This window comes from Triplophysa dalaica, chromosome 17, assembly GCF_015846415.1.
Source record: "Triplophysa dalaica isolate WHDGS20190420 chromosome 17, ASM1584641v1, whole genome shotgun sequence".
In the NCBI taxonomy this organism is placed as follows: domain Eukaryota; kingdom Metazoa; phylum Chordata; class Actinopteri; order Cypriniformes; family Nemacheilidae; genus Triplophysa; species Triplophysa dalaica.
Genome location: NC_079558.1, coordinates 13,119,199 through 13,132,769, shown reverse-complemented (window position 1 = coordinate 13,132,769; position 13,571 = coordinate 13,119,199). Strand labels below are relative to the sequence as shown.

The 13,571-nt window shown below is 40.4% G+C and overlaps 1 protein-coding gene across 1 annotated transcript; it reads left to right on the top strand.

Annotated features, from left to right (window-relative positions):
* The first annotated feature begins 3,501 nt into the window (after positions 1-3,501).
* LOC130439438 (bone morphogenetic protein 2-B-like) lies at positions 3,502-13,364 on the top strand. Its single transcript, XM_056772059.1, has 6 exons — positions 3,502-3,623; positions 11,987-12,096; positions 12,178-12,305; positions 12,396-12,512; positions 12,593-12,776; positions 13,015-13,364. The coding sequence occupies exons 1-6, from the start codon at positions 3,502-3,504 to the stop codon at positions 13,362-13,364; spliced, it is 1,011 nt and encodes a 336-aa protein (XP_056628037.1).
* Positions 13,365-13,571: the final 207 nt, after the last annotated feature.

The following is a 13,571-nucleotide window of genomic DNA, read 5'->3' as shown; positions in this document are numbered from 1 at the left end:
AAGATATGAGGAAATTCAACTTGAAGGCAAGAAACATAAGGACACGCACAAAGCTCTCGGCGTCTCATCAGCTGTACCTGGAGCACAAAGAAGACGCTGACGGATAGAACTTCACCACCAGTGCGAGTCTAAAATGCAAACCACGAGGGCACAACAAGAGAGAGTGCGAGAGAGTCTGCGCTCTTCCCTCATTATTCAGCCCGGAACCTCTTCAATGAATGAGCTGCAGGTGTGCAGGAGCAGACCCAATCCTCAAAAGGGAGGAGAGGAAAGAGACACTGATGTCAATACAAACAATATTCACAACATCATAGACACAATTTTGTCCGTCACAATATGCAAAGCATCTTGGGACATTTTTGGTGGCAGGAAAATTCTACAATAAATATTTGTATGCTGTGAATCATTTTAACAGATTGTAGTACACATCTGAAGTATTCTTAAAAATCTTGACTTCAGCAAAGTAACTTTTCTAATTTGTATCATTATGTGTTCCTATTCTTGTTTATTCAGTGCAGTTTCCTCTTGTTGGGTTATCCGCGCTTTGTATATGAGTGTGCTAGGAGAGATAGCGGGAGAACAACAAAGACATGTTATGACAGTTTAGCAAAGAATTAGTGCTGCTGGATAAAAAATTGTCCGGAATTGTGTCTGTATGTATGTTATTTTTGTGTTTGTGTGTAGCCAAGTAAAGGAAACCAATACTTAAGTGTGCTGAGCTGAAAGAAACAAATTACATGTAAGACTTTTAAAGAGTTTTAATGGTTACACATCACATGTTCTTTATAAGATTCAATGCAGGGCAAGCTGCAGCAACCAATGTCTGACAATAGCGGGGGCTTTGGGTAAAAAAATCCTCAAAATTTAACATAAAAGGACAAAATATGTCCCTAAATAATACAAATTAAAGAGTTACAACTGTCACGATTCAAATTAAATGTGAATGAAATGTTTGATTTTATGTGTTATTTACAGCGGTGGGCCTCACAACCTGTCATAGACGGCGTATGAACGTAATGGCCATCCGGAGGTTTAGATGAGTCACTGCTTGCTTAAAAAAACAACAGGTTGAAGATAAGATGTAAGTCAGATTCATTTATTATAATGGAAGTTTAATGCAGTCAATTTCTATTCATTATAACACAAGATTATAATGGCAGCCATTTACTTTTTCAGTTGTGAGTTTCTAAATTTTGTTTATTCCCAGTTGGAAAAAGTTGTTATGCTACTAAAAGAAAAAAATGTGCACTGCAAACAAATTACTTTCTTTCATTAGTCTTTTTTTCCTGTTTACCTTTTTCATAGTCACTTAATTCAAGATTGTTTTTCTTACCCCATTGGCAGATTTTTTTGCTAGTTTTAAGCACAAATAAGCATATTTTTTTACTATAAACAAGACTTATTTTCGTAGGGCAGTTTGCTCATCAAGAAAATGCTTCTTGATTCTAGAATGTTAAGACATTTTTACTGGAATACAAGACAAAAGTCTAAGCAAGAAAGTAATTTTTTGCAGTGTCAAGATGTGTTAATGCAAAAACGTCTAGGTTACGTTTGTAACCTCAGTTCCCTGATGGAGGGAACGAGACGTTGTGTGGAGACGACAGATGGGGTTCGCCCTTGAGAACCAATCAGCTCTGACTACTATAGAAAAGGCCAATGAAATTTGTCAAATGAAATTTGCAGCATTCATTTACCTATTGTTCTGAAGTGCCTGAGAGCCTCACGACTGCAGCAGAGGACGATACATGTTTATGGCATAAGGGACACAACGTCTCGTTCCCTCCACCAGGGAACTGAGGTTACAGACGTAACCTAGACGTTTCCTTTCTATCGGTCTCTCCACGTTGTGTCGAGACGACAGATGGGGTTCCTATGGAAAACGGCACAACGCTGTATCGTGTCACAATCTCTTGCGAAGCGACGGTAACAGGCCTGGGCGTGTCAGCACGAGGCATTCAAGAAACTGTAACCTTCCAGTATGGTGGTCGGGGGGTCTCAGTGCTTTCTTGGAGAAAGATGAGTACAGCCCTGACCGGTAACCCTTTACGGAGGGATGCCTTTGCTCTCTACTGGCGAGAGGCCGTCCGGATCGGGTTTACACCGGGTGAGCGCGACTTCCTTAATTAGAGATGCGCTGCAGAGGCTGCTTCCTACCCGGGGGGAGGAATACAGTGGCAATAGATATGGTCTCGCATGGAACGTGCGGACTGAGTTGTTAACCGCGAGGTGGAGATCCACCTAGGGGAATTCATGGGTTACCAGGAGTGGGAACCATCTCATGAGGATACATCGGACGGAACAGCCCACGGAGGGGGTTTTACAGAAGTCAGGTAGCACCAGGCCTGGTTAGAGTTGTCTGCTCGTCCCAGGCCTAAGGGGGAAGGCTGCTCTGCCCAGCCTTCCCCTTCTGCTGTCCTCCAAAACAGAAAAAGAGCTGGTCAGAGCTCCTGAAGCTCTACGTGCGGTCCAAGTATAGGCGCAGTGCACATACTGGACACAACACGGATGGGGTTGGGTCTTCCTCCCCAACGGAGCACCTGCAAGCTCACCACTTGGTCCCGGAAGGGAGTAGTGGGAACTTTGGGCACGTATCCGGGCCTTGGTCTCAAGATAACGTGAGAGTTGCCAGGGCCGAATTTGAGGCAATCCGGGGATGCAGAAAATTCTTGAAGGTCCCCTACCCTCTTGAAGGAACCGAGCACCATCAAGATGGCCGTCTTACTCGTAAGGTGAGGAAGATCGGAACCTCTGAGGGGCTCAAACGGGGGCCCAGAGAGGCCCCCCAGGACCACATTAAGGTCCCAAGAGGGTATGGAGCGGAAACGAGGCGAATTCCGCCTTCTTGCGCCCCTTAGGAACCTGGCGACCAGGTCGTGCTGCCCTGGAGATTTTCCATCCACTGTGTCATGACGAGTGGCAATAGCGGCTACGTACACTTTCAGTGGCGTATAACCGCCTAGTGGATAGGGCCCTAGCCTGTGCAATGGTTTCCGCCACAGCGGGGGGTAACCTGCTCAGGATCTCCTCGTCCCATCCAGAGTCCAAAGCGGACTTTCTCTGTGTCACTCATCTTCGCAAGGTTAAGCCAGAGGTGCCTCTCTTGGACCACTAGCATGGACATCGTCCGACCCAGATCCTGCATCACACCTGGGTCGGCCTCACCCTCGTGGATCTCTCTCAACACCTTGGCCTGGTGGACCTGCAGGATGGCCATGGCGTGAAGAGAGGAGGCATCCTGGCCCGCAGCATTGTAAGCCTTCACCACCAGAGATGCCAAAGTCTTACATGCTTTGGACGGTAGGATCGGTCGATTCCTCCAGGTGGCAGCCGTCTGCGGGCACAGGTGCACCGCAACCGCACGCTCCACCTGGGGGATCTCGACGTAGCCTTTGGCTGCCCCACCATCGAGGGAGGTGAGGAAGCTGGAGCTGGTTTGACTGGAGCGAGCCGTGAGTAGGGCGCTCCAAGTCTTACACAGCTCCTCATGCACCTCCGGGAAAAATGGCACTGGGGGTGGGCGCGGTTTGGCACCACGCTCCGACCCCAGGAACCATGTATCCAACCGCGAGCGTTGGGGAAGAGGCGGTGACGTACACTGCAACCCAATACTCGTGGCTGCCCGGGTTAGCATGGCCGATATCTCTACCTCTGCTTCCTCCTGAGCTCGACCTCCATTGGGGGGGAGCTCCGAGTCATCAGGGTCGGATGCCAGCAAGTCTCCCTCCGATGCTGCGAGCGACATCTCATCTGCGTCACGCATCGTTTCCGAGTGCGTGGCTGAGGATACGGACGGTGTGCCACCGTCGGTTGGGGAGAAATCAGAAGAGCGAATCCGGGTGCGATCGGCCCGTGAGCACTTGGTTGGCGGGTCTACATTCGCAGAGGTCACCACATCACTAACGTTGCTAACACTAGCGGACATCGGGGCCTTATCCACCGATGTCACGGCCCGGGTAGCAGAAGAAATGGTGGCTGGTTCCCGGAGGAAGACAGCCACCCGTGACCGCAAATTCTGAATGACAATCTGCCCACAGTGTGGGCAAGATGTGTCAATGAACGCTGCCTCAGCATGCTGGACCCCCAGACACCTGACGCAGTGTGTCCATCCCCCTCCTCGATGAGGGTGCCACACCCAAGAGAACAGCGGGACATGCCGCGCTGTAGAGTGCTCAGTCCTCAAAATGACTTTGTGGAAAACTCTGACACCACTGGAACCGCCGAGACGCCCAGAGGAAGGTCGCTGCAGGTAGGGACGATCCACTGCTACACGTCGTAGATCCGGTAATGCAGTCGTAGATGAATTCTTTGAATTCGGAATTGTACTCATGAACAAGATTCTGAAGAACAAAAGGTAAATGAATGCGGCTTCCTTTTATACCGGATATCTGGGGCGGAGACCGGCATGCAAATTCCATTCGCCAAATTTCATTGGCCTTTTCTATAGTAGTCAGAGTTGATTGGTTCTCAAGGGCGAACCCCATCTGTTGTCTCAACACAACGTCGAGAGACCGACAGAAAGTGAACAGCAATATCACCACAAACCATTTGTCTTTATAGTCAATAAGAATGAACTGTAAGAATGACATGTTAAACAATTTCAACATATTCTATTATTTGAACATAATCATGATTAAAATATCAACAGTAATATTAAGATAATTTTTTGATATTTTATTCTACTGTAATAAGTGCCTGTTTATTTTATTTATGACATGTGATATGCTCAGTTTAAAGACAGCGTCAGCCTAATTTTTTTTTTTTATCTAACACATGGATTTAAAATGATAGTAATGGTATAACAAAACCCAATTAGAGGTCTTTAAAATTGCATGGAAAGAGAGTGCAAGCTGTTACAAAAAGGCACTAAAAGCAGCAAAAGCCGAGCACTTCCGTAACCTCATAGAAAATAACAAAAACAATCCAAGGTTTTTATTTAGTACAATTGCTAAATTAACAAACAAACAGACTCCACCTGACCTGGGTATTCCGCCGTACCTTGGTAGCAATGAATTCATGAATTTTTTACCGAGAAAATCGAAATAATACGAGACAACATAGCTAAAACCAAACCTCCAAGTTTGTCGGAAGAATTAGTTTCAACCGTCACCCAAAAAGAAAAGCTAGAGTGTTTTTCTCCTATAAATCAGGAAGATTTAATTAAAATTATTGCAACATCCAAACTGACGACATGCTTATTAGACCCCATTCCGACTACTTTATTAAAAGAGTTACTACCTGCTGTAATTGAGCCCATTTGTAACATAATCAACTCGTCTATTAATCTAGGACATGTCCCAGGACCCTTTAAACTGGCTGTAATTAAGCCTCTTATCAAAAAACCAAACTTAGACCCAAATGAACTTGGAAGCTATAGACCGATTTCAAATCTCCCGTACTTGTCTAAAATACTAGAAAAAGTAGTGTCAACTCAACTGTGTACCTTCCTACAAAATAATGACATGCACGAAAAGTTTCAGTCTGGCTTTAGACCGCATCACAGCACTGAAACTGCGCTCGTTAGAATTACAAATGACCTTCTTATTGCTTCAGATAAAGGTAACATCTCACTATTAGTCCTGCTTGACCTTAGTGCTGCTTTCGATACTGTAGACCATAAAATACTACTAGATCGTTTACACCATTATATCGGTATTCAGGGACAGGCACTGCAATGGTTCAGATCTTACTTAACAGACCGATATCAATACGTCCATTTAAATGGGAAATCGCCAAATCTTACGCAAGTCAATTATGGATTACCTCAGGGATCGGTTTTAGGACCCTTGCTTTTCTCCATATACATGCTGCCCCTCGGCAACATTATTAGAAAACATGGAATTAGCTTCCACTGTTATGCAGATGATACTCAGCTATATATCTCATCAAGACCAAATGATTCCTTTAAGCTATCCAAACTGGCAGAGTGCATCGAGGACATAAAACATTGGATGACTAGTAATTTCCTCCTTTTAAACTCTAGTAAAACAGAAATATTACTTATAGCACCAAAATCAAGTAAACAGAATATCTCCGATTACAGCCTGCATATTGAAAGCTGCACTGTTTCTCCAACAAATACAGTTAAAGACCTAGGCGTTATATTAGACGGCAACCTGTCATTTAAAAATCACATCTCAAATATCACAAAAACAGCCTTCTTCCACCTTAGAAATGTTGCCAAATTACGAAATAGTTTATGTGTTGCAGACGCAGAAAAGCTTATTCATGCATTTGTGACCTGACGGCTTGACTATTGTAATGCTCTACTTAGTGGTTGTCCTGTATCATCGATAAACAAACTACAGTTAGTTCAGAATGCAGCTGCCAGAGTTCTTACTAGGTCAAGAAAATACGATCACATAACCCCAGTTTTATCATCGCTTCACTGGCTACCCATTAAGTATCGCATTGATTTTAAAATTATTTTAATTACTTACAAAGCCCTGAACGGTTTAGCACCTACTTACTTAACCGAGCTTTTATCACGTTACAACCCATCACGCTCGCTGAGATCTCAAAACTTAGGACTTTTGACAACACCTAGAATAACAAAATCCACCAAAGGTGGACAAGCTTTCTCATACGTAGCACCTAAACTCTGGAATAGCCTTCCTGATACTATTCGAGGGTCAGACACACTCTCCCAATTTAAATCTAGATTAAAGACACATCTTTTCAGCCAAGCTTTCACTTAATGCATAGTTAATGAACAGCAGCTACGCTAATTATTCTCTTTATTCTCTTTCCGCCTCTGCCTCGGGATGCCCATCCCGAGGTAGGAAGAAGTTCCACCATGTCCAGGCGACCGACAGATGCCCATCCCCAATTTGAGATTACACCAGATACAGCTGCAGACTGACTGACCATCCCAGCTCCATCTAAGGCAATTCCACCAGCTGCCAAGAGAAATATGACCATCGGACCATCCCAGCTCAGACCACTACATCCCCACCCAAGAGCAAAGACGGACTATTTGTCTTATTAATGCTGAAGTTACAATATTTGGTATTAAATGCTAAACCTAAACCACACGTCAGCAGTCTGAGTGCAGCTATGACACGTCAGAGGGGATCTGGCCCTCCCGGTTGAGCCTGGTTTCTCCCGAGGTTTTTTTCTCCATTAATCAATCATTGGAGTTTGGGTTCCTCGCCACAGCAGGGCAGTGTTGGCCTGCTCACCGGGAGACTGCATTCATTCATTTATTTATTTATTTAGAAATTAGATGTTATTTATTAGAATGAACTTACTCGTTGTATAAATACCATGCACTGTGCTGTGTTTTAACTTTTCTGTTTTTCCTGTTTGCCCCTGTAAAGCTGCTTTGAAACAATACACATTGTGAAAAGCGCTATATAAATAAACTTGAATTGAATTGAATTGAATAACATCATGGAGTTGTGGTGTAAATTACAGCACATTCGAACAGCATTAAAGGAGCCATTATTTTGCTGTTTTTGATTCTTTGATTATGTTTTGGGGGTTTTTAACAATGAACGTTCAGGTTTCTAATAAAAAAAAATTGTTGTTGGCTATTTCATTTATTTCAAGTCTATTGTTCCCTCTTCTAACAAAACGACTGGATTTCTTCTGGTCTACATAAAGTCCCTCCTTCTGAAATGCACTGGGATGCATTTCCCGAACAACGACATAACTCACTGGTTAACATACATAGTAAGATGCATAGTTTGGGAAATTAAAGATGAAGTTATGATTGTTTCCCGAAACCCAGAGCCAATGAGAAAGAGAGTCGTGTCTTCTTCGTTGACTCCAATGGAACATTTTTTTCACAGTTTCAATAGTTCCCGGAAGTTACCAGTAACGCATGGAGCTTCAACTAAACAGAACAACTGAGGTAAACTTCTTAAGATTTTAAAGACAAAAGCCATTTAATTAATAAAAATAAAAGAAATAAAGCATTTAAAGAGAAAACATAACTACCTGGAACAATCTGAAGGCTCCATGAATCATGTGACAAGGGCTCTCAATAGTTCCCGGAAATTAATTGTTAGAAATTAATAGGAAATTAATAGAGCAGCAACTAAACAGACCAACTGAGGTAAACTTTTAACTAATTTAAATTTAAAGTTTATACATGTTTTATGTATATGGTGATGTGCTTCTGCCTGTTTTCACTTGGATTATTAAAACTACTTTGGAATATCTGCGCTCCTCGAGTCTTACGTGCACGTGCCCGTTACAACCATGTGCAATTGTCAATCTTTCTTAGAGATTGCACATTTTTTTCCTACTATGGAAAGGCCATCCTTCTCAATGGATGGCCTTGACATTTTTTTGCCGTATTCCTTTGGGCAGAGGTTATAAAAAGCACTTGGAATAGTGACATCATGTGCCCGGGAAGTGCTGTAGTCCGATTCCAGACGTTCTCTGTGGTCCTTGAAAAGCAAATTTTGTTAAAGACAATATCTCACTTGACACTGAACTTTGACCATTTATCATTTTGCAGATAATGTTTATGCTCTAACAACAACATTACACACTAACTAAGGGTTGAAAATGGGACCACGGGGAATGGGATCTTTAAATACCGGTTTAATAAACCAAATGCAGTTTTAATTTTAATTTTACAAAATATTTACAAAATAAATTATGTTAAGGCTACATGTTTACAATCTATTTTTTATGCCTTTATGCTTGTCACCACAAGAATGTTGTAAGTCAATAAATGTAATTTTTTTGGTAAGAGTGTTGTCTTTATTTCACAGTCCACAACAATAAATGCAGTAATGTATGTAACACTAGTCTAATATTCGCTGTGATAAATTACACAGCATTCTAATACTCTAATTGCAATTCCAGAACTGTGATTATTACTTTAATAAAGAATTACAGTATTTAATAGTTACTATGATTAAAATTACAGTCACCATATACTGTGCCAATTGCTGCTTACAGTGCTATTCTTACTGTTTGTCACGTGTTGTGCATTACTATACAAAAATAAAAATTTGCGTTCATTGTAACTTCCTTTATCTGCGATGTATTTCTGTTATTTTTGCTCTACGCTCTCATTTTATCCCCTTCGGGGATTGGCCCATGTCAATGTTTGAAGTTCTGAAAGCTCTTATTGGGATCCTGGGGCAAGCATGTCAAAAAGGTGGCACAACCAGATAAACCGCAAGCCTTGGGTACAAGAGGTTGAGTGGTGCGAGTAATAAAGACATGAACTCTAAACTACATTTCATTCTCTATGACTTGTCTACAATTTAATTTCATACTCACCTATTCTAACCTGTTTGCTTCTCATGTACGTTCTATATATCTGATGGTTTTTGCTCTATTTCCCCTGTGCTTTGACAGTGTTTATTTGTGCAGCTGTGTGGCGCAGCTTGTTAAACCCCACACCCTGAGACATCAAGTTTCGAGGCCCGTGAGAAAAGTGTAATCATTTATATGTTAAGTCTATGTTTTGTTCTCAAACTGTCCTATTTTTCCATGTATACTCCGTTTCTGCCGTTTTCGCTCATGTAGTTCTGCACCGGCATGGCTCTATGCTGCACTTGCAGTGTCTTCTGGGTTTGACCCTGTATTGCTGCTTGCAGGTATATTCAAACTCTGTATTTGACAAATAAGTGTAATTTACTTTAATTTAGAGAATGGTTCAGAGTTTCTATATGACCATAAGGAGAACCACTTATCATACTAAAACATATACTGATTCAATTAATTTGCCGTTTAACATGTCAAAATTGGGAAAGAAAAATCGAAAGTGTCTGCTTTGGCTTACAGTATGATGAATCACAGATACAAGGATGTTATATTTGTAATATCAGTACCAGCTTTATTTCATTAAGTCTGCGATGAGTTCACCATCTTACCTGACGTACCCTTTCTATTAAGACCTATACCCACATATGCCCTATAATGTTTTTTTTACATTCAACTAAAATAACTGTTGCAAAATGTAAAGCATTTGCAAACAAACTAACCAATTAATAAGCATAACAAGTTCTCACATGAGGAAATGGGAAATAAGTTGCAGAGATGTGAGAAATGAAACAGCAGCTCCTGTAAACTACCAGGTCTCCCTCCCCATCATTAACCTAGACACCTCCCTAAACACTTCACCCTCAGGTCAAAGAAAATTAAATCATTTTGAAAACATAAAACACCAGGGCTCCCATAATCCCCCAGTGGTATGTTTCCACTTTAGCAATAATTGTATTTTCTCTTCAGATATCTAATAGAACAGCAGCAATGGCTTAGTGCTCGTTTAATTTCTTCCATCTGTTCTCTTTTGGACCCAAAGAGATGTTGAACAAAAGGGGGAGGAGAAGAGTTTACAGAAGCGACGTCAGAGCCTGTACGTTTGAGCTGGACAAAGCCAAGAATTTCACATCATACTTTTAGCCAGAAAAATCCTTTCTACGAATCCTCAAAAGACCTGGAACAGATTATTCATCTTAAAAATGTATAATCTAAAGTGTGTTTCTGCATAAATATACCATAGGCCTAAATACTTGTCCAAATGTTTAACTTTTAACAAAATGTTTACCTTATTTAATTGTACTATATATTTTAATTATATATATAGGGAATAATTAAAGTGTGCTCTCAGTTTGTAGAATTAAAATAGTTTAGAGAGATAAACAACCTTCTAAACCCCCTAAATGTATCCGCTCCTTTTCTTTTCCAACCACAGAGTTTAGAGGTATAACAGATATTTCTGTAAGAGCCTTTGAGTATTTGATAAAACATTGCACTGTGCAAGTTTTGTGCTTTCAAACATTAGCCAAACAACAAGTATTTGCAGATGTTGTAAAACGAATGTTTTCCCTTAGTCACTGTTGCCATCTAGTGAAATAAGAGAGCCTCACACCCTACAATCACATTCGCATGATCTGAATTTTGAAATAATAATACACGTTTACAGTTCTTTACATATTGGCATTGCAGTATTTATTAACACACTTTTAAATCCATATCCATAGAATACCTATAAAGTAATAACCTATGTATATAACATGACCTTAAACCTTTCAATGGTATTATTTAGAGAAATAACTTTCAATTCCACCTTTTCACCATACATTTCTAATTCCTGTGCTGATTGTGGGCAACATTTACTAAATTATGTAAATAAAAATGTTAATTGGAGCATGGCCCCCATACCTTTTAAAGAAATAATGATGATAAGGTTAACAGCTAAAATGCCTTGCATAAATTATTTTATTAAAGGCAGAGGGGCACAGGGTGAGAAACCCTTCATTGCCATGTGCGTCATATAATGTCACTGCGTTTACTTCTGTCACCATGGGGGGACCTGGCTGTGCACAGATAACAGTCAACTACCTGCTAAAATCAACACGGACCTGTAGCAATTTCTTACATTTGTCTCTTCATGTTCCATTGATGTCATAATGGCTTCTATAAACCACCTGCAACACAGCTTCTGCTTTACACAAATGAATTCATTTTTTTTATATTTAAGATACGAAACATAGTATGAGAAAAAAAAGAGCACATACAGTGTAATATCTAAATGGCACAAGCAGTGTCACCTTTTTAAAATGAATGCATTTAGGTTAATGGAAAGGTGGGATCTGATTAATGTATAAGTTTGATTAATTACTGCAATATGAGCCAGACAGTTTATTTAACTTGAGTCACGGTGTTTGAATTAAACGGTTGCCTGTTCACTGTTATCTCTGCGTGGTGAGCATACAAACCCTTGTGTAAACTCAGGTGTGAATTTATAGTTCGTTTGAATGCACTGTTATACCACTCCATTTCAGCTGCATCTCAGTTGGTGCAGATACATATAGGTGAATGTTTAACGTTGATTCTGACCAGCAATGAAATTCTTGAGCATTTGTGTCTTTGCGATTTTTGCTTGGCATTTTCTTTATGTGTCGTCTGATTTCACCTCAGCAGATCTAAATCCGCAAAAGGTAACAAACGTTAAACAGCGCAGCTCGAATGAAATATTCCAGTTAAAGGATTTGAAAGGTAATGTTGCGTCATATAGGAAGGCGCCTCATCAGTTCATGATGGATTTATTTGATGCTGTTGCCGAATCAAACGGAACGCTTAAAAACACACACGTGGTGGAAGGAAATATTGTTAGAAGTTTCGAAGGTGCGTAATTGTTGCAAATTGTATGGCAGGTGCGAATGAAAGTTAAGCACTTGTGTATCTGAAACGTTTTTTTATACATAGGACAGTCCAGTGGTTCATATCACTTCTTTAATTTAACATCATTCAGACCGAATGAGCGGATGATCAAAGCAGAATTCCGATGGTTTGGAAACACAAGGCCTTTTATGGGGCGACATCATTTTTACAGAGTAAGTTTGAATATAAAATATGTTAAATGTATGTTTAAAGTTTACTAATCGTTTTATTAACAAATCATATAATATTCTGTCAAATTGTAGGTTGACTTTTATGAAGTGCTGGACAGCAGAGCAAAACCTTGGCGAGGAAATTTGTTAAACTCTAGATTATTATCAGTCTACACCAATGGATGGAAAATATTCAACATAACACAAATGGTAAGTTATTTTCCAAAGAATAAACTAATGTGAAATTTATTTGTTTCTTCTACAGTCTGAAATTATACAAATCAATACAGGTGACTAAATGGATTATTAACAGTGGCACGAATAACTGCATCCTGATTGTTACTTCTTTACCATCCGGTAATTGGTTTGAGTCCAGTATGCAGGTGGATGGGCAGTCAGATGGGAAAAACGCATATTTGGTGATATATTCAGATGACAGACGAGAGAACTTCCGAAATCCACTTTTCCACAAAGGTAAAACTAATGATTATGATTGTACAATATAGAATACAATTATATGTCGTAAAGATATTAAATATTTCTTATTCTTGAACCTATTGTAATATATTTATCATTTTCTGTATAATCCTGTAAAACAAATGTGTCTTCAGAAAATAAAATTGATTTTGATATAACTGTTTACTCTCATTAAGGACGAATTATCAACCAATCTCCTAAATTCCTCTAACTGTAACTTTTTTTTAAATAACAGCGCGCAGGCGCCGGAGTGCGCGCTCGTTTACCACTACATGCCAAAGGAAGAACCTCTATGTGGACTTCACTCAAATTGGCTGGTCTGGGTGGATTATATCTCCAAAAGGTTACAACGCATACACTTGCGCGGGTTCATGTCCGTTTCCTTTGGGTGAAGGTCTACGGGCTACTAACCACGCTACTGTTAGATCGATAATGAATGCATTGAAACTAACGCAGGAAGCAGGTAAACCATGCTGTGTACCTGATGTGCTTCACCCCATAAGCCTCCTCTTCTTTGATGACGAGGAAAATGTTGTTCTAAAACAATATGATGACATGGTTGCAGGCAGCTGTGGCTGCCATTGAGATATAGAATTGCAAGATGTCGTTCGATGAGTGTAAATTTTGACGTAAAAAAAGTTTATTTAGGTGTTTATGTGTAGGTGTCAAAAATAGAAATAAAATTGTTTTAACAATGCAATATAAAATTGTTTTTTATTCTATAGCCAACTTCATAAAAAAGCGCATGCAAAGCTCCTAGTCATCAAATGGCGGCGCCATAATGAGTTTAAC